Source organism: Chiloscyllium punctatum, chromosome 36 (genome assembly GCF_047496795.1).
Source record: "Chiloscyllium punctatum isolate Juve2018m chromosome 36, sChiPun1.3, whole genome shotgun sequence".
Lineage (NCBI taxonomy): Eukaryota > Metazoa > Chordata > Chondrichthyes > Orectolobiformes > Hemiscylliidae > Chiloscyllium > Chiloscyllium punctatum.
The window spans coordinates 13,009,436-13,028,029 of record NC_092774.1 but is presented as its reverse complement, the minus strand read 5'-3'; the positions used below and the strand labels follow the sequence as shown (position 1 = coordinate 13,028,029).

Here is an 18,594-nt window from a genome sequence, read left to right as displayed (position 1 = left end):
AGATTCTTGTAGAGAGAGGAGGAAAACTTCTTCAAGGCAGGCATCCTTGCAAGAGGATTCGCAGTAGGGTTAAAATCAACGAGGTAAAAACAAGGACTGCAGATGCTGGAGACCAGATTCTAGAATCACACAACTCCAGGTTGGAGTCCAACAGGCTTCTTTGGAAGCAGTAACTTTTGGAGTGCTGCCTCATCATCAGGTGGTTGTGGAGGATAAGATCCTGAGACACAATTTAGAGCAAAACATTCCAGCGTCCTGCCACTGAAATGGTATATTGAACAAACCTGGATTGTTAAGTCTTCCACCTTTTCAAATAGGTTGCAGGTCTCATTACAATGTGAATCCCAGAATCGAGATAACAAGGTTTGATAGCAAAAGCTCACATCTCAGCTCATTAAAGGTGTGAGGTCAGAGTCGGCCTGTATCCCAATCTTGAGTCAGACTGGTTCTGTTTCCAAAGTCAAAGTTACAAGCTATTACATGTATTGACTGCCTGCACACACCACACCTCCCCTGTCCCACCTCCCTCACTGTCTTCACTATTGGCGAGCACCAAGTTGTCCCTTTGTAATTGGATCCTTGGTACATCCGTAACCCGGAGGAAGTATTGCCTCACTCAGCAATTTTAACCCATACCCTGTCTCCAAGTAAGTGTCTCCCTGCTCATTTGCCAGGAAGGGGCAGTGTAGAGTCAACCAGACTGCTGTGGGTCTGGAGTCAGGTGTAGGCCAGACCGGGTAAAGGATGCAGCTGGAACGACTGAGTGAATCCTTTCCCACAATGGCGGTTCCCTTCCCTAACAAGGGAGAGAGGGAATCAGATGGGGGCTTTCTCCCCCACACCACCCCCTCCCTGAAACGGTCTCATCGTCAGATTCCGAAGTCCACATTTCTGACCGAATACCAATTCTGCCATCTGTCGTGGCGGGATTCAAACCCGGGACTCCCCAGAAACAGGTCCACAGTTCAATTGATATTGGCACTCGGCCGTCACTCCTTCAATCCCCCTGCGATGGCACGTGAACTCGCTGGTGCTTCCGCAGGTGGGAGGAGTAGGTGAAGCCCTTCCCGCACTGAGAGCAGGTGAAGGGCCTTTCCCCGGTGTGGATCCGCTGGTGGGCCAGCAGGTTGGAGGAGCTGGTGAAGCCCTTCCCGCACTGAGAGCAGGTGACTGGCTTCTCCCCGGTGTGGACCCACTGGTGGGTCAGCAGGGAGGAGACCTGGGCAAAGCCCTTGCCACACTCGGGGCAGCTGAAGGGCCTCTCCCCCGTGTGGACACGCTGGTGGTTCCGCAGGTTGGAGGAGCAGGTGAAGCCCTTCCCGCACTCGGGGCAGCTGAATGGCCTCTCCCCGGTGTGGATCCGCTGGTGGGTCAGCAGGTTGCAGGAAGTGCTGAAGCCCTTCCCGCACTCGGGGCAGCTGAAGGGCCTCTCCCCCGTGTGGATACGCTGGTGGATCAGCAGGTGGGAGGTATACCTGAAGCCCTTCCCGCACTGAGAGCAGGTGAATGGCCTCTCTCCTGTGTGGATCCGCTGGTGGGTCAGCAGGTGGGAGGATGTGCCGAAGGCCTTCCCGCACTCGGGACAGCGGAAGGGCCTTTCCCCCGTGTGGATCCGCTGGTGGGCCTGCAGGTTAGAGGAATGTCTGAAGGCCTTTCCGCAGACAGGGCAGGGGAATGGCCTCTCCCCGGTGTGACTGCGCCGATGAGTCTCCAGGGCAGACGGGAAATGGTAGCCTTTCCCACAGTCGCCACACTTCCACGGTTCCTCCACAGGGCGGGATTCCTCAGGTTTCTCCATGGCCACAGCTTCAGCTGCACACAAACACGTATGGAGCCCCTCCCTGCCGTGAAGTCCCCTTCCCAGGCCGTATAACTGTTTCAGGCTCCACACACAGTGCGCTGTAACAGTGGGGTCTCTCGTCCAGTCCCACTGATGCTGAAAACTTCCTCAAAGAGGAACCAAAAAGCGTTGATCCCTCTCACAGAAATCACAGTCAAAAATCGTTGTGGTCCTGATGGATTGAGAGACTGTCAGACATTGACATCAAAGTGAGGACTGCAGACACTGGAGAGTCAGTCAAAAAATGTGGCGCTGGAAAAGCACAGCAGGTCAGGTAGTATCCGAGGAGCAGAAGACTCAATGTTTCGGGAATAAGCCCTTCATCCATTGATTTTGAAACTTCAGTCTTCAGATTTTCAAATACTCTGCAAAAAGAGATTACAAAAGTCATCACTATCAGTGCAGGGTAGAAATTCAGAACAAGCAATTCTACTTTCTGTGGAATATTCTTTTGTTGTTCCACAAAACTGAAAGTACCATCCCACTCTCCGTTCCCCTCTGTTCTCACTCCACTCTAACTAATTCTCCTGAAGGTGCTGATTCAGGATCTTCCAGGGCCAGAAAAAGCAAAAACATCAAGACTGACATCTCTCTGAATTTTGGATACCTCCACCTGAAAGTTAATATCTTTCACAACACTGGGATCCTGCTGAGAGTGAGCAGGTCTGATTTTGGGAAGCATAAAAAAAAAGTGTGTCAATTCAGGGTGAACCTGCAATGCAGCTTCTTGAGGAAGGACCAGACACAAAATGGTTAATGACCCCGAGAAGGTGAAGCAAAATGAGACATCAAGGCATTAACACCGACACACTTCAGTCAAACTCTTCTGCTCCCAGTCAGGGCAAAACATGCTCTGAAAGTCCAGCCTTCACAACCATACTTCTGCTTTCACTGAAGACAATTAGAGTCACGCAGCACGGAAACAGACCCTTTGGCCCAACCTGCCCAGATATCCTAAATTAATCTAGTCACGTTTGCCATCACTTGGCCCCTATATGGGCCGGGTGCTGACAGCTGGGACGAAATTGGGTTGGCTCTCTTGTCAGCAAGGACGAGTTGGACCGAAGGGTCTGTTTCTGTGCTGTACATCTCTATGACTCCAGTCACATTTGTAGGTAATATTAACGGAGAACTCTGTTCCCAGCTTTGTATTTGTCGGCAACTGCATGGTACTTATCATCCTCAGGCGGCCGGCCTTGTTGAATGTTTTAACCAGACTCACGACTAAACTTGCCAAATTAATGGCAGAGTCTGGCCCCTCCTGTTTATGTTAATCCCTGTGGCCTTATTCCAGATGCGATCCATGTCTGCGGGCAAGACACGACTGTCTCCAGCTGAGAGTCTCACTGGTCACCCCCTCCGTACCCTTTGGAACGATTCAGCTCCCTTCTCAGTCCACGTCCACCACGTGACCGAAGCAATGATTGGTTATGTTCTTGCTCTAATGAATGTTATGTGTGCCTTTTACTCCCAGGAGCGTGCGGCCTACAGCGATGTTCCCTCCCTTTCAGCCTCGTCACGGGTAGACCCTGGTTCGTTGGTGCTCGTCAAGGACTGGACTGGCAAAGGTCTCCAACCTCATTGGGATGGCCCCTTCCAGGTTTTACTTCCCACCCCTCCGTCGGCCAAAGTTGCTGGGCGCTCAGCTTGGGTCCAACGGCACCATTGTAAATTGATTGACCGCACCAATCAAAAGGGGGAAAGACGAGGAGAGAATCCTGGAATCTGAACAAAAGGAGTGGACCCTGTCCATTTGGGTTTTTGAATCCTGCTGTTGTTCTAATGTTAATCTTATTACAGATACTTGAACTAAGAGGAGGGACATGTGGGGGATCACTTATCTCCTCACCTTTCTGATCACGTACAACATCCTGATGGGGAAAGGCTCTAAGTATGGATGGGACCGGGAATGATCAGAGGTTATCCACCACCCATACTGAGGAGATGTCGTCCAGTGCACCGGACCAGACGCCTTTGACGTGTGGAACGTGATGAAGATTGATTATTGTAATGGACTCTTCCATCAGAAAGACCAGATGGTCCATCTGGACAGTAGAAATCAGGGGGAGTTACCATGGCGTTACCGAACCTGTCTTTTTGATCTTACCTGCAGACGCAAGCCTAGTGAGGATAAAAATGATCAACCCCGTCATTATGGTAAATATTTTAAGGGCGCCCAGGAACACCATCCCTTTTTGTAGGACGGGCCGACTCGAGAAAAGGGAAACCTGATAGGGAAAACTCCTCAATCCACAAGGAACTTATTTATACAGGCCCACAGAACGCTCTTCACCCCAGAGGCAGTAGTATGTTACTCCTCTCTATCGGGAGATGACTTACTTGCCCCGTCCCCAGTCCCCGATTCCATTCTATTTGTCAGACTCCCTACTGCTGATCCTGTGAAGAGAAATATCACTTTCCAATACCTCCGGTCTGTGTATACAAACAGCTGGTGTAACACTGCCTGGGGTACAGCAGGCCTTATGTGGCACATAGACCTGGAATGGAACCCTTCCCTTGTGCATTTAACATAGAACATAGAAGAATACAGTGCAGTACAGGCCCTTCGGCCCTCGATGTTGCGCCGATCAAAGCCCACCTAACCTACACTAACCCACTATCCTCCATATACCTATCCAATGCCCGCTTAAATACCCATAAAGAGGGAGAGTCCACTACTGCTACTGGCAGGGCATTCCATGAACTTACGACTCGCTGAGTGAAGAACCTACCCCTAACATCAGTCCTATATCTACCCCCCCCTTAATTTAAAGCTATGCCCCCTTGTAATCGCTGACTCCATACGTGGAAAAAAGTTATCACTGTCAACCCTATCTAACCCCCTAAACATCTTGTACACCTCTATCAAGTCACCCCTAAACCTTCTTTTCTCCAATGAAAACAACCCCAAGTGCCTCAGCCTTTCCTCATAGGATCTTCCTACCATACCAGGCAACATCCTGGTAAACTTCCTCTGCACCTGTTCCAGTGCCTCCACATCCTTCCTATAGTATGGCGACCAAAACTGCACACAATATTCCAGATGTGGCCGCACCAGAGTCTTATACAACTGCAGCATGACCTCAGGACTGCGGAACTCAATTCCTCTACCAATAAAAGCCAGTACGCCATATGCCTTCTTCACTGCACTATTTACCTGGGTGGCAACTCTCAGAGATCTGTGTACATGGACACCAAGATCCCTCTGCTCTTCCACACTACCAAGTAGTCTACCATTAGCCCAGTAATCCATCTTTTTATTACTCCTACCAAAGTGAATCACCTCACACTTAGCTACATTGAACTCCATTTGCCACCTTTCTGCCCAGCTCTGCAGCTTCTCTATATCCCGCTGTAACCTGCCACATCCTTCCTCACTGTCTACAACTCCTCCGACTTTCGTATCATCCGCAAACTTGCTCACCCAACCTTCTAACCCTTCCTCCAGGTCATGTATAAAAATGACAAACAGCAATGGTCCCAAAACAGATCCTTGCGGATTTATAGGCCTTTTCTCTTTTCAGAACCTGATACTGTCACCAAGACCATGTACAATAGAGCGAAGGGAGAGCCCAACGGGAACAGCATTCTGAGGACCATTGTCTCCCATACACTGCAAGTGCTCGAGTCACTTGGCCCATTTTTTACAGCGCTCAAGCGACTCCTCTTGCAAAACGTTGACCCTATACTCCTGTAGACCTGACCAGACCCCCTGCTGTAACATTTCAGTAACCTCTTTTGACAAACTCTCCCTAATATACACCAAACCAGACTATTATTTCTTCAGCTAAGGTAAAGCTACCAATTTCCTTGTCCTGGATGGCAAAGATGTCTCTCATAACGTCACTACCGGAGCCCTTGTTCCCACAACAGTACCTTGTCCAGGCCAGTGGACAAGTCGATGGAATCTCCATCTGCGGAGGATGCAGCGGTCACTCCCAGCCAACCTTGCTCCAACTGGAAGGATCCCAAGGGACTGGGTGACAATACAGGACACCCGATAGGCTGGGGAATCCAGAGTACCCTGAGGTTGGAAGGATCGGCAGGGTTGACAAGTCAACAGAACCGCAGTTCCCTCTTTTGCGGCCTGACCAATTGAGGAAATAAGAGTAAAGAGGCTCTGGAACAGAGTAAACTGGGATTATCAGACCTGTGTCTTTACTCTGTGCAGAATTGATATGCCTTAGACTATATACTCGCCCGGGAGGGTGAGGTCTGCACCATTGTCCAAGATAAATGCACTATGGGTATTCCTGATCTCACTGGCAATATTAACTAAGATACAAGAAGAGATTCAGGTATTCCGTGACAGAATGACTGAAGGGACTAGTTGGGGAAACTGCAGATCGGGCCGATGGTACAATTGGCTTATCAATTTAGCTATGTCTGTTTGTCGGTATTGGTATTGTTAGCTATTTAATTGCTAGGCTTATGAGGGCCCTTAGTGATATAGATTTGCCCCAGAAAATGTTCCTTTCGCGATCTGATGGCTCACCCACACGTGTCGATGGCGATGATAAATATGACCAGATGAGCTGCGAAGATGGTGGTGCCTCTCTACAGGATGTTGATGGCTGGACCACCTTGAAGGGCATTCGTTTGGACTAGCCTTCTCTTTCAGTGATCGCGGTGCAATCAAAGGGAGGAATGAGGGTGTGGGCATCTGGGTGATGAAGTCTATAGCCTTAAAACTTGTCTTTAAACATTCAGACTAAAATGTAATGCTGAATCATTGAATACATTTACTGCACTAGAAAATAAACAGGCAGGAAGGCTCAGAATGAGGAGAGAACTTAAAGATAGGGATACCTGGGCTCACCAAGTGATAACAGGATGCTGTAATGCAATTAAGAACGTTTGCCTCAGCATCGGTGAATCTGTGTGAACAGGACACCAAGTGATAACATTCACAGCCGTTCCCTTGTGAGACCATTTTAGTGCTGAGACTGTTGAAACCCGTAGAAAATTAACTCTTAGTGCTTATCTGCTATGGATTGAATTGAATTGCATTTTGGGGCTTTATGATGAGAGATTTTTATTCCAGGCTTCCAAAGAGAATGATTTCCAGGACAAACCAAGAGTGAGGCGTTACAGGTCTGAGTTCTCAAAGGATTCCCTGGGCCACCTCAAATCTCCACTTTAACATGGGAGGTAGGACAAAATAGCTTCTGCTTGGCTAACTCGGTGGGACTGAGTCAGGCAGATACGACTCAGAACAAACAAGAATCCACAGACGGATGTAAATCCAGTGAAAAAAATTGCAAATGCAGAAGTAACAAATCTGAACCTAACCATCAATCGCAGAAGTAACGTTTAATCCTCACCACTAGCCAGGACAAATACGATTCCAAGAACAGGTTGTCTACAAGAAATTATGATAGATTAGATTAGATTCCCTACAGTTTGGAAACAGGCCCTTCGGCCCAACCAGTCCACACTGACCCTCTGAAGAGTAACCCACCCAGAACCATTTTCCCTCTGACTAATGCACCTAACACTATGGGCAATTTAGCATGGCCAATCCACCTGACCTGCACATCTTTGGACTCTGGGAGGAAACCGGAGCCCCCGGAGGAAACCCACACAGACACAGGGAGAATGTGCAAACTCCACACAGACGGTCACCCAAGGCTGGAATCGAACCTGGGATCCTGGTGCTGTGAGGCAGCAGTAGCTAACCACTGAGCTACCATGCCACCCTAGGCTAAGTCAAAAATGCACGAGGACCTTGCGGGATCTGATTGGTTGTTACTATGTGATCATGCTCAATGTCTGAGTCTAAACAATGTACATAAGTTCTATCCAAACTCTGTAAAAGTCGGCGGATTCTTTTGGCACTCTAGGAGTACTCATCGGTGGCTCAGTGGTTAGCACTGCTGCCTCACAACACCACTGTCCCAGGTTCGAGTCCAGCCTCGGGGGACTGGCTGTGTGGAGTTTGCACATTGTCCCCATGTCTGCGTGGGTTTCCTCCCACAATCCAAAGATGTGCAGGTTTGGTGAATTGGCCACGATAAACTGCCCGTAATGTTAGGTGAATTAGTTAGAGGGAGATGGGTCTGGGTGGGCTACTCTTCAGAGGATCGGTGTGGACTGGTTGGGCCGAAGGGCCTGTTTCCATACTGTTGGGAATCTAATCTAATCTAATCCTTCTGGGCTGATCAGAGTCTACCGACCCGGCCGTATCAAAGAATAAACTATTGCTTGTGTGATTGACAAAGAGTCATTTCCAGGTGTGCTTATTGACCAATCCCAGAAATCCAAAGATCCGGACAGCAGTCCAGATCAGAACAACCAGACAGGAAATGGTTAATGTCCCCAGGATGTGGGGAGCAAAATAAGACACCAAGGCGTTAACACCAACACCAGGGAGAACCTGAACATACAGACGTGACAAACATTAGTGGCAAGCCAGAATCACAGATGTACAGCACAGAAACAGTCCCTTCAGTCCATGCTGACCAGATATCCTAAATCAATCTAGTCCCATTTGCCAGCACTTGACCCATGTCCCTCTAAATGCTTCCCAACATTTACACACACCACCCTCTGTATATAGGAGTTGCTCCTTAGGTTTCTTTTAAATCTCACCCTAAACCTATGAGCAACCCCAGATCAAAGATCTTGTCTGTTTACCCTCGCCATGCCCCACATTATTTATACAAGGTTGTAGGGTCACCCCTGTGGGATATAGGTAAAGCAGTGTTACTTCTGCAACCATAATTGCTTCTGCAAAGTAAATGAACTAACATCAGGGTATAATTGTTTCAGCCAACAGTGGAGTTAACAAGAATGAAAGCTATGTGAAGGAAATATATAATTGCTTTTGTATTAGCTAAAACGTGCATACATGAAATGTGCCTGCAAACAATGTTACAGACAAACAGATAAAGGTGCTGTGAGGGGAGGGGGTGTAGATTAAACTAGATGTGCTCGTACAAACAGTTATAACCATCTATTTCCTGCTTCTGCAAAAACAAAAAAACACAATCAAGGAGGTCAGAAGGCTCAGTGTCGGCGGAAAATGGGAGGAAATGTTGCTTTCGCAAACAAGGAAGCAGCTGGCAGTGAAAGAGGATATACGTTAACACTTTGTTCACACACAAGGCCGGATAAGGCAAGAAATAGACAAGAGTAATGGGCGCCACCGGGAAAGAATGGAGCTTGGAACATCAGGGCGGAGGGTTGGGAATGAGGGAAAGAGGCTAAATGTGCAGGAACGAAGGTGGAGCAAGAACAGAGGATGCAAAACCGGCTTGAAGCTGCAATGAGGAATATTGCATGTGCTGTACTTGTACCTGTTGCAGTTACTGGTGGGAATCGGGTGCATTTTAAACATCAAAACAGAAAAGATATCCAGCCCTCCCCCTTCCCAATCTCTATCCTTCAGTCCCTCCTCACCCGGGTAACTAAGACACATACCTGAGTTTGCGGAGTCTGCTCCCTCCCTGGATTCACTCCAGTTGCTACAAGTGACCAATTTCCCCTCCTCCCATCTCTGTCTCCCTCCCAGGATGAAGAGTTGCCCAGAGGGAGGGAGATTCACTTTGAAACGGACAGGGCCACTTCCGCGTTGTGACGTCACAAAGGAACTAGGGGCGGGGCGAGGAAACGTGACGGGACAGGAGGCGGGGCGAGTCCTCCAGCGGGCCGCCGCACCGCGCATGCGCGGCCCCAGCAGCAGACGGGGAGGACAACTCACTTTCCAAACCCCCTCCCTTCAGAGAATCCCCACAGTGTGGAAGCAGGCCACTCGGCCTCACCGACCCTCCCAAGGGTCACCCACCCACACCCATTCCCCCTGTCCCCACTGCTCTACGTTTAACCCTCAGTCATGCACCTTACCTGCACATTATGCCTAATTTAGCATGGCCCATTCAAACTAACCTGCACAGCCTTAGACACTATGGGTAATTTAGCATGGCCAATCCACCCTAACCTGCACATCCCTGGGCACTATGGGTAATTTAGCATGGCCCATCCACCCTAACCTGCACATCCCTAGACACTATGGGGAATTTAGCATGGCCAATCAACCCTAACCTGCACATCCCTGGGCACTATGGGGAATTTAGCATGGCCAATCCACCCCAACCTGCACATCCTTCGACACTATGGGTAATTTAGCATGGCCAATCCACCCTAACCTGCACATCCCTGGGCACTATGGGTAATTTAGCATAGCCAATCCACCCCAACCTGCACATCCCTGGGCACTATGGGTAGTTTAGCACGGCCAATCCACCCTAACCTACACATTCTTAGACACTATGGGTAATTCAGCATGGCCAATCCACCCTAACCTGCACATCCCTGGGCACTATGGGTAGTTGAGCACGGCCAATCCACCCTAACCTACACATCCTTAGACACTATGGGTAATTCAGCATAGCCAATCCACTTTAGATTAGGTACTGGAAAAGCACAGCAGTTCAGGCAGCATCTGAGGAGCAGGAAAATCGACATTTCGGGCAAAAGCCCTTAATCAGCAATAGAGGCAGTGTGCCTGCAAGGTGGTGAGATAAATGAGAGGGGGGTGGGGAGAAAGTAATATCGAGTACAATAGGTGAATAGGGGTGGGGATGAAGGTGATAGGTCAGACAGGAGGGTGGAGTGGCCTGTTTGGATCCGAGCTCTGTTTGGTTAAAGGTGGTCCAGATTCGGTGTAGGATGAGTTGGTTACGGAGGCAGGCACTTAGGAAGCGAATGGGGCTGTGGTAGCGAGTCTGTTTCAGGACATGGTTGAAGAGCCTCAGGGCAGAGGAAATGACCTGGGAGTTGCAGTGGGAGAGGGACTCCCTGAGATTCTTGTAGACAGAGGGGGAAAACTTCTTCAAGGCAGGCATCCTTGCAAGAGGATTCGCAGTAGGGTTAAAATCAATGAGGTAAAAACAAGGACTGCAGATGCTGGAGACCAGATTCTAGAATCACACAACTCCACGTTGTAGTCCAACAGGCTTCTTTGGAAGCAGTAACTTTTGGAGTGCTGCCTCATCATCAGGTGGTTGTGGAGGATAAGATCCTGAGACACAATTTAGAGCAAAACATTCCAGCGTCCTGCCACTGAAATGGTATATTCAACAAACCTGGATTGTTAAGTCTTCCACCTTTTCAAATAGTTTGCAGGTCTCATTACAATGTGAATCCCAGACTTTCTTGTTGTCACCTTTGAGAATACACGGTTTTATAGCAAAAGCTCACATCTCAGCTCAGACAATGCATTAAAGGTGTGAGGTCAGAGTCTGCCTGTATCCCAATCTTGAGTCAGAGTGGTTCTATTTCCAAAGTCAAACTTACAAACTATTACATGTATTGACTGCCTGCAGAGTTTTGCTTTAAAAATTGCACATAGAATGTATCTGCAAATATACATCCCCTCCCCCTCCCCCCAACACGTGCACACACATACACACACAAGTTTGTTGGGTGAATTCGCACTTGCAGAATTATGCCTTACTTCGCTCAAAAATTGCATGAATCCATGTAAGATTCTGTCTGAGGTCCGTGCCATCCTTCAAGATGCCCCCGATCTGTTCGAGTGCCCAATATTAGTCTTAAATGGCGAGTAGAATTCTGAAGTATAATTGCTCACTTCAGGATGTCCAGATTTGAATGAATTCGACATACAGGACACATTGGGCAACAATTAAAGACTCCGTTGTACTTCCCCCAGGTTGTGGACTCAGGCAGAGACAAGAACAACTTGTGTTGAAAACAGTGTTCGATTTGCAAATGGAACAGCTGAGAGTTTGCACACTTGGTTAAGCAGCAAAGTGTCACAGCCAGGATTTAGGAGGCTCAACTCCCTAATTTGGACTGTTCTGGAATGTGAGTGCCTCATTAACCCTGGAAGGAAGGAATAAACAAAAGCTGACAAATTGAGATATGAAGCAAGTTGGAAAATGTTACAGAGAGACGCACACAGGCAGAAGTTTGCAGGAAAGTTAACACTTCATAATCTGGTTTCAATGCACATTAGCCTGGGTATGATACTGATATCACAGGGGCCTCAAAAAGGGCACTCCCTCAATACTCAAACCAAAACATGGGTGCCCCCTGCTGGACTGGTTTGTGTTCACTCTTTGCTGCTGCCTATTTCAGTTGATGATGTACATTATTGTACACGCTCACAAACCTGGTGGCACCCAGATTTTGGGAAAGCAGCTAGGAAAAGATCTGAAGCGTGTTTAATTTGTGAACAAACAAGGTGCATACTCTAAGAGGGATGCCCTAAATAAGCACTACCGCAGTTAGGCGATAGTGTGGGGGTTAAAGAAGAAAAAAAGAAAGAAAAAAAGAAAAAAAGGGATGCCCTGTGTTTGTTAACCACTTCCTTGCCTGGTCGGTCTTTTCTACTGGTCTACAACTTGCATATATAGTATCACCTCCCATACATTGTCATGAATATTGTCTAATAAGAGTAGATGTATTTAGTAGATGAATCAAAACCATCTCAAATGACTGAAACAGCTGACACTGGATTGTTGGACAAGTGGGAAATATTTGCATCAGTTAACCAAAGCACTTCAAAGTTTACAGTCACGGGTATGTCAAGCTGAAGAATTAGGACCGGGGCATTTTGGAGCCTGCTTCCTCGGGCAGAGAATTCTGCAGATACACTACTCTCTGGGAAAACCAGCAGCCCTCACTTCGTCCTCCTCATCTCAGTCCTAAACCTACTCCCCCCAAAGCTTGAGGCCTAGTCTCAGCCACCAGCAGAAATGACTGGATAGGGTAGGGCTTCATCCTCTCAGTGCAATGAATTCCCACTTTCTCCCAAAATCCCAGATGTACTCACTTCATGGTTGCTGTCTCACAAATGAAAGATTTCATTCTAACTTCTTCCGGTCCTAAGAAGGGCAAAACATCTTTGAAAGCTGCTCGGAAAGCCCTGCCTTCACAACCACACTTCTGCTTTCACCGAAGACAGTTAGAGTCATACACCACCCAAACAGATCCTTCAGCCCAACTCGTCTATGCCAACCATATATCCGAAATCAATCTATTCCATTTGGCAGCATGTGGCCCATATTCCTCAAAACCCTTCCTATTCATGTACTCATCCAGACGCAGAGGGATGTGGGCCAAATGCTAGCAAATGGGACAAGATTAGTTTCGGATATCTGGTCAGCCTGGACGAGTTGTACCAAAGGGTCTGTTTCCGTGCTGTATGACTCTAATCTTCTTCAGTGAAAGCAGAGGTGTGATTGTGAAGGCTGGAGTTTCAGAGCAGCTTTCAAAGATGTTTTGCCCTTAATGGGAGCAGAAGTTACAATGAAATCTTGCATTTGTGAGACAGCAACTGAGTGAGTAAGTGAGTACATCCAGGATTTTGATGGAAGGTGGGAATTTGTTGCACTGTGGGGATGAAGCCCTACCCTATCGAGTCATTTTTGCTGCTGGATGAGACCAGGCCTCAAGATTAGGAGGAGCAGATTTAGGACCGAGATGAGGAGGAACTGCTTTTCCCAGACAGGAGTGAATCTATGGAATTCCCTGCCCATGGAAGCAGGAGAGGCATTTTCACGATGAGAGACCTTGGAGTGCAGATTCATAGCTCCTTGAAAGTGGAGTCACAGGTCAATAGAATAGTGAATATGGTATTTGGTATGCTTTCATTTATTGGTCAGAGTATTGAGTACAGGAGTCGAGAGGTCATTTGTGACTGTACAGGACATTGGTTAGGCCACTGTTGGAATATTGCATGCAATTCTGGTCTCCTTCCTATCGGAAAGATGTTGTGAAACTTGAAAGGGTTCAGAAAAGATGTACAAGGATGTTGCCAGGGTTGGAGGATCTGAGCTACAGGGAGAGGCTGAACAGGCTGGGGCTGTTTTCCCTGGAGCGTCAGAGGCTGAAGGGTGACCGTATAGTGGTTTATAAAAATCATAAAGGGCATGGATAGGATAAATAGACAAAATCTTTTCCCTGGGGTGGGGGAGCCCAGAACTAGAGGGCATAGGTTTAGGGTGAGAGGGGAAAGATATAAAAGAGACCAAAGGGGCAACTTTTTCACACAGAGGCTGGTGTGTGCATGGAATTACCTGCCAGAGGATGTGGTGGAGACTGGTGCAATCGCAACATTTAAGAGGCATTTGGATGGGTATATGAATAGGAAGGGGTTGGAGGGATATGGTTTGGGTGCTGGCAGGTGGGACAAGATTGGGTTGGGATATCTGTTTCGGCATGGAAGGGTTGGACCAAAGGGTCTGTTTTCAAGCTATACATCGCTATGACTCTAAACTCAAAACACAGTTGGATGGGTTTTTGCAATGGTAGGGGAATGAAGGGTAGTTGGGACAATGCAGCGAGGAGGAGCTGAGACAATGGATAGATCGACCATGATCTTAATGAATGGTGGAGCAGGCTGGATGGGTCAAATGGCCTACTCCTGCTTCTATTACTATGAAACTATAACCCTGCATTTCCCATGGCTAACCCACCTAACCTGCACATCCCTGGGCACTGTGGCCAATTTAGCATGGCCAATCCAAATCAAGGCCGGTGAGCAGTGTAGTGATGTGGAAAATGAACATCAGAGAACAATGGAAAGGGACAAGGGGAGTAACTATACCAGCAATCGAAACTGGATACTAAAGATCACAAAAATTGAAACTAAAAACAGTGTGTCTGAATGTTTGCTGCATTGTAACAAAAGTGAATGAATTAACTGCACACATTGAAGTGAATAATTATGATCGGAGACTCCTTACAGAGACATAGCTTCAGGATGACAAGGATTGGATCCTGAATATCGAGGGGATAGTCAGATAGGAAGCGAGGTAAAGGTAGAGGGTTGGCTGTGCTTATCAAAGCACTGATCACAGGGTAGTCTGGTGTCACCTCGGATTTCAGGTCCTGATCTCTCTGTCCTCTGTTGTTCTCCCTGTTCCCTATTACACCTTCTGGAACAATAAAACATTCAGTCATCAAGCCCCAACCCACAATCTCCCAGCCTGTCAACCATCCAGGCACAGAGTGTAGTCGTAACAGGGAATTAAACAAGAAAAATGAAACAACATTAGAAATAAATAGGTGCTTCTGCTGAATGTTTCTTCATTCCGAAGTAAACCAGAATTAGGGCTCTCCCAGGATTCTCATGGTGCCCAACTTGGGGAATGTAGTCTCCCTTCCATCGAACTATTAGCACCCAGCAGAGATATACTGATGTCGATTTTTTTTTCTCTTTCATGCAAACACACACACACACACACATCCATGGGGGTGAATTTGTATTTGCAGGTTCAGGGGGAATTGGCTATGCCAAATTACCCATAGTGCCCAGGGATGTGCAGGTTAGTCAGGGTAAATGTAGAGCAACAGGTGTAGGGGAACGGGTGTGGGTGGGTTAACCTTCAGAGGGTCGGTATGGAGTCTTTGGGCCCAGTGACCTGCTTCCACACTGTCAGGATTCTCTGAAGGGAAGGGGTTTTGCAAACTGTGACTCGCCTCTTGATATGTTGATGTCACAGCAGGGAAATGGCCCTGTCCGTTTGAGTGAATCTCCCTCCCTCTGGGCAACTCTTCATCCTGGGAGGGAGACAGAGATGGGAGGAGGGGAAATTGGTCACTTGTGGCAACTGGAGTGAATCCAGGGAGGGAGCAGACTCCGCAAACTCAGGTATGTGTCTTAGTTACCCGGGTGAGGAGGGACTGAAGGATAGAGATTGGGAAGGGGGAGGGCTGGATATCTTTTCTGTTTTGATGTTTAAAATGCACCCGATTCCCACCAGTAACTGCAACAGGTACAAGTACAGCACATGCAATATTCCTCATTACAGCTTCAAGCCGGTTTTGCATCCTCTGTTCTTCCTGCACCTTGGCTCCAGCACATTCAGCTTCCTTCCCTCATTCCCATCCCCCCGCCCTGATGTTCCAAGCTGACCCTCGAAGGTTCGGTTTGTCCCTCCATTCTTTCCCAGTTGTCCTTGGTGGGTTTTGAAAACTTTCCCCGTCCTCTGAGTATTGGAGTTGGAAGGTTACGTTGTGCACTCTCCAGGACATTTGTTTGGCTACTTTTGGAATATTGTGTGCAGTTCTGGTCTCTCTGCTCGAGGAAGGATGTTGTGAAACCTGAAAGGATTCAGAGAAGATTGACAAGGACGTCGTCAGGGTTTGAGCTGAACAGAGTGGAGCTCTTTTCTGTCGAGTGCCAAAGGCTGAGGGTGACCCTACAAACGTTTATAAAATCATGAGAGGCATAGAGAGGGTAAATAGGCAAGGTCTTTTCCCAGGATGGGTCATAGGCTCAGGGCGAGGGTGAGATTTAAAAGGAACCTAAGGGGCAACTCCGATATTCAGAGGGTGCTGCATGTAGGGATTGAGCTGCCAAAGGAAGTGGTGATGGATGGTACAAGTACAGCATTTTAAAGGTATCTGGATGGGTATATGAATAGGAAGGGTTTAGAGGACAGAGGCCAAGTGCTGACAAATGGGACTGGATTAATTTAGAATATCTGGTTGGTACTGATCAGTTGGACAGAAGGGTCTGTTTCTGTGCTGGACATCTCGATGACTCTGGCTTTCCACTAACATTTGCCACGTCAGTAGGTCCACTTTCTCTCTAATGTCGGTGTTAATGTCTTGGTGTCTCCGTTTGCTCCCACCTTCCCGGGGTCATTAACCATTTTGTGTCTGGTCCTTCCTCGAGAAGCTGCATTGCAGGTTCACCCTGAATTGACACTTTTTTTTTGCTTCCCAAAATCAGACCTGCTCACACTCAGCAGTATCCCAGTGTTGTGAAAGATATTCACTTGCAGGTGGAATTATCCAAAATGCAGAGAGATGTCAGTCTTGATGTTTTTGCTTTTCCGCCCCTGTAAGATCCTGAATCAGCACCTTCAGGGGAATTAGTTAGAGTGGAGTGAGAACAGAGGGGAAGGGAGAGTGGGATGGTGCTTTCAACTTTGTGGAATAACAGAACACAAGAATATTCCATAGAAAGTAAAGTTGCTTGTTCAGAATTTCTACCCTGCACTGACAGTGATGCCTTTTGTAATCTCTCTTTACAGAGTATTTGAAGATCTGAAGACAGAAGTTTCAAAATCAAAGGATGAAGGGCTTATGCCTGAAACATTGACTCTCCTGCTCCTCGGATGCTGCCTGACCTGCTGTGCTTTTCCAGCGCCACACTTTTCGACTCTGACTCTCCAGTGTCTGCAGTCCTCACTTTGACGTCAATGTCTGACAGTCGCTCAATCCATCGGGACCGCAACGGTTTTCAACTAGGAGTCTGTGAGAAGGAGCAAAGCTTTTTGGTTCCTGTTTGAGGATGTTTTCAGCATCAGTGGGACTGGATGAGAGACCCCACTGTTGCAGTGCACTGAGTGTGGAGCCTGAAACAGTTATACGGCCTGGGAAGGGGAATTCAGGGTGGGGAGGGGCTCCTCACACGTTTGTGTGTGGCTGACCCTTCAGCCATAGAGAAACCCGAGGAAGCCCACCTCGTGGAGAAACTGTGGAAGAGTGGCAACTGTGGGAAAGGCTTCAGTTTCCCATCTGCCTCGGGCGGATTCCTCGGATTGGGATTTTTGAAAATGGTGCAGGGACTGCAATCGGCTTGGCCCCACCCCCATTACCCAGACACCCTGCCCCCGCCCACCCCCATTACCCAGACACCCTGCCCCCGCCCACCCGCATTACCCAGACACCCTGCCCCCGCCCACCCCATTACCCAGACACCTTGGCCCCACCCCCATTACCCAGACACGTGGCCCCACCCCCTCGCTCCATTGTTGATGTCACTGCGCAGAACTGGTCTTGTGAGGTTCAGAGTGAGACCCCCTCCCTCTGGGCAACTCTTTATCCTGTGGGGGGAGTAAATTAACTTTTGTATCTCTTTTCCCCAGGTTTGGGGATAAGGGGGGGGGGGCTCCAGAACTAGAGGGCATAGATTTAGGGTGGGGGGGGGGGGGGTGAAAGATTTGTGAGGGACCTAAGGGGCAACCTTTTCACGTGGAGGGTGCTGCATTTACGGAATGAGCTGCCAGAGGAAGTGGTGAAGGCCGATATAATTACAGCATTTAAAAGGCATCTGGATGGGGATATGAATAGGAAGGGTTTAGAGGGACATTGGCCAAATTCTGGCAAATGGGTCACTAGGTTAATTTAGGATATCTGGATTAGTAGTGCTGGAAGAGCACAGCAGTTCAGGCAGCATCCAAGGAGCAGCGAAATCAACGTTTCGGGCAAAAGCCCTTCAGTTTAGAATAGCTGGTCGGTGTGGACTGAAGGGTTTGTCCATGCTGTACAACTCTATGACTATTTCTACATAGTCAGAACCAATTTCACAAGACCAGGAACAGGCCGTTCACCCCTTCCAACCTGTCCTGAGCCGTGGTTAAACTGCATATAATTCAGTGCAAGTTTCAGAAAAGGTTTCAACAGCTCTTTTCAAAAATTTAACATGCTTTCAGACTTCAACTATGTTTCTCAATATATCATTTTAGGTATTCTTAATTGTAAAGATACGCGTATCTAGAGAACACAACCCACACCTCCTGGTGCTGCCAGGAAACTTTACAATGCTGATGAAACAATGCAGTACCTGCACGCACAAAAAATTTACAATTTCTAACGATACTAGCTCCTCATTCACTGCTCCATCTGATACACAACATTGGAAACTCGGTGCAGGAGGCTGCAAAAAAAAAATGAGCAGCTTTAAAACAAAAACCTCTTGGAGCTCAAAACTTTCAATGAGAGTCTGAGTCTGGCAGTAAGTAAGTTCAAGTAACATTTATTGTGAGCCAACT

At 47.9% G+C, this 18,594-nt stretch overlaps 1 protein-coding gene across 1 annotated transcript in view; it reads right to left on the bottom strand.

Annotated features, from left to right (window-relative positions):
* Window positions 1-18,594, bottom strand: part of LOC140460007 (uncharacterized) — a 136,964-nt gene that overhangs the window by 37,355 nt on the left and 81,015 nt on the right. Inside the window, exon 5 of the mRNA XM_072554412.1 lies at window positions 1,013-1,948. Coding sequence (XP_072410513.1) covers window positions 1,013-1,948 — 936 coding nt within the window. The remainder of the gene's footprint in view (window positions 1-1,012; window positions 1,949-18,594) is intronic.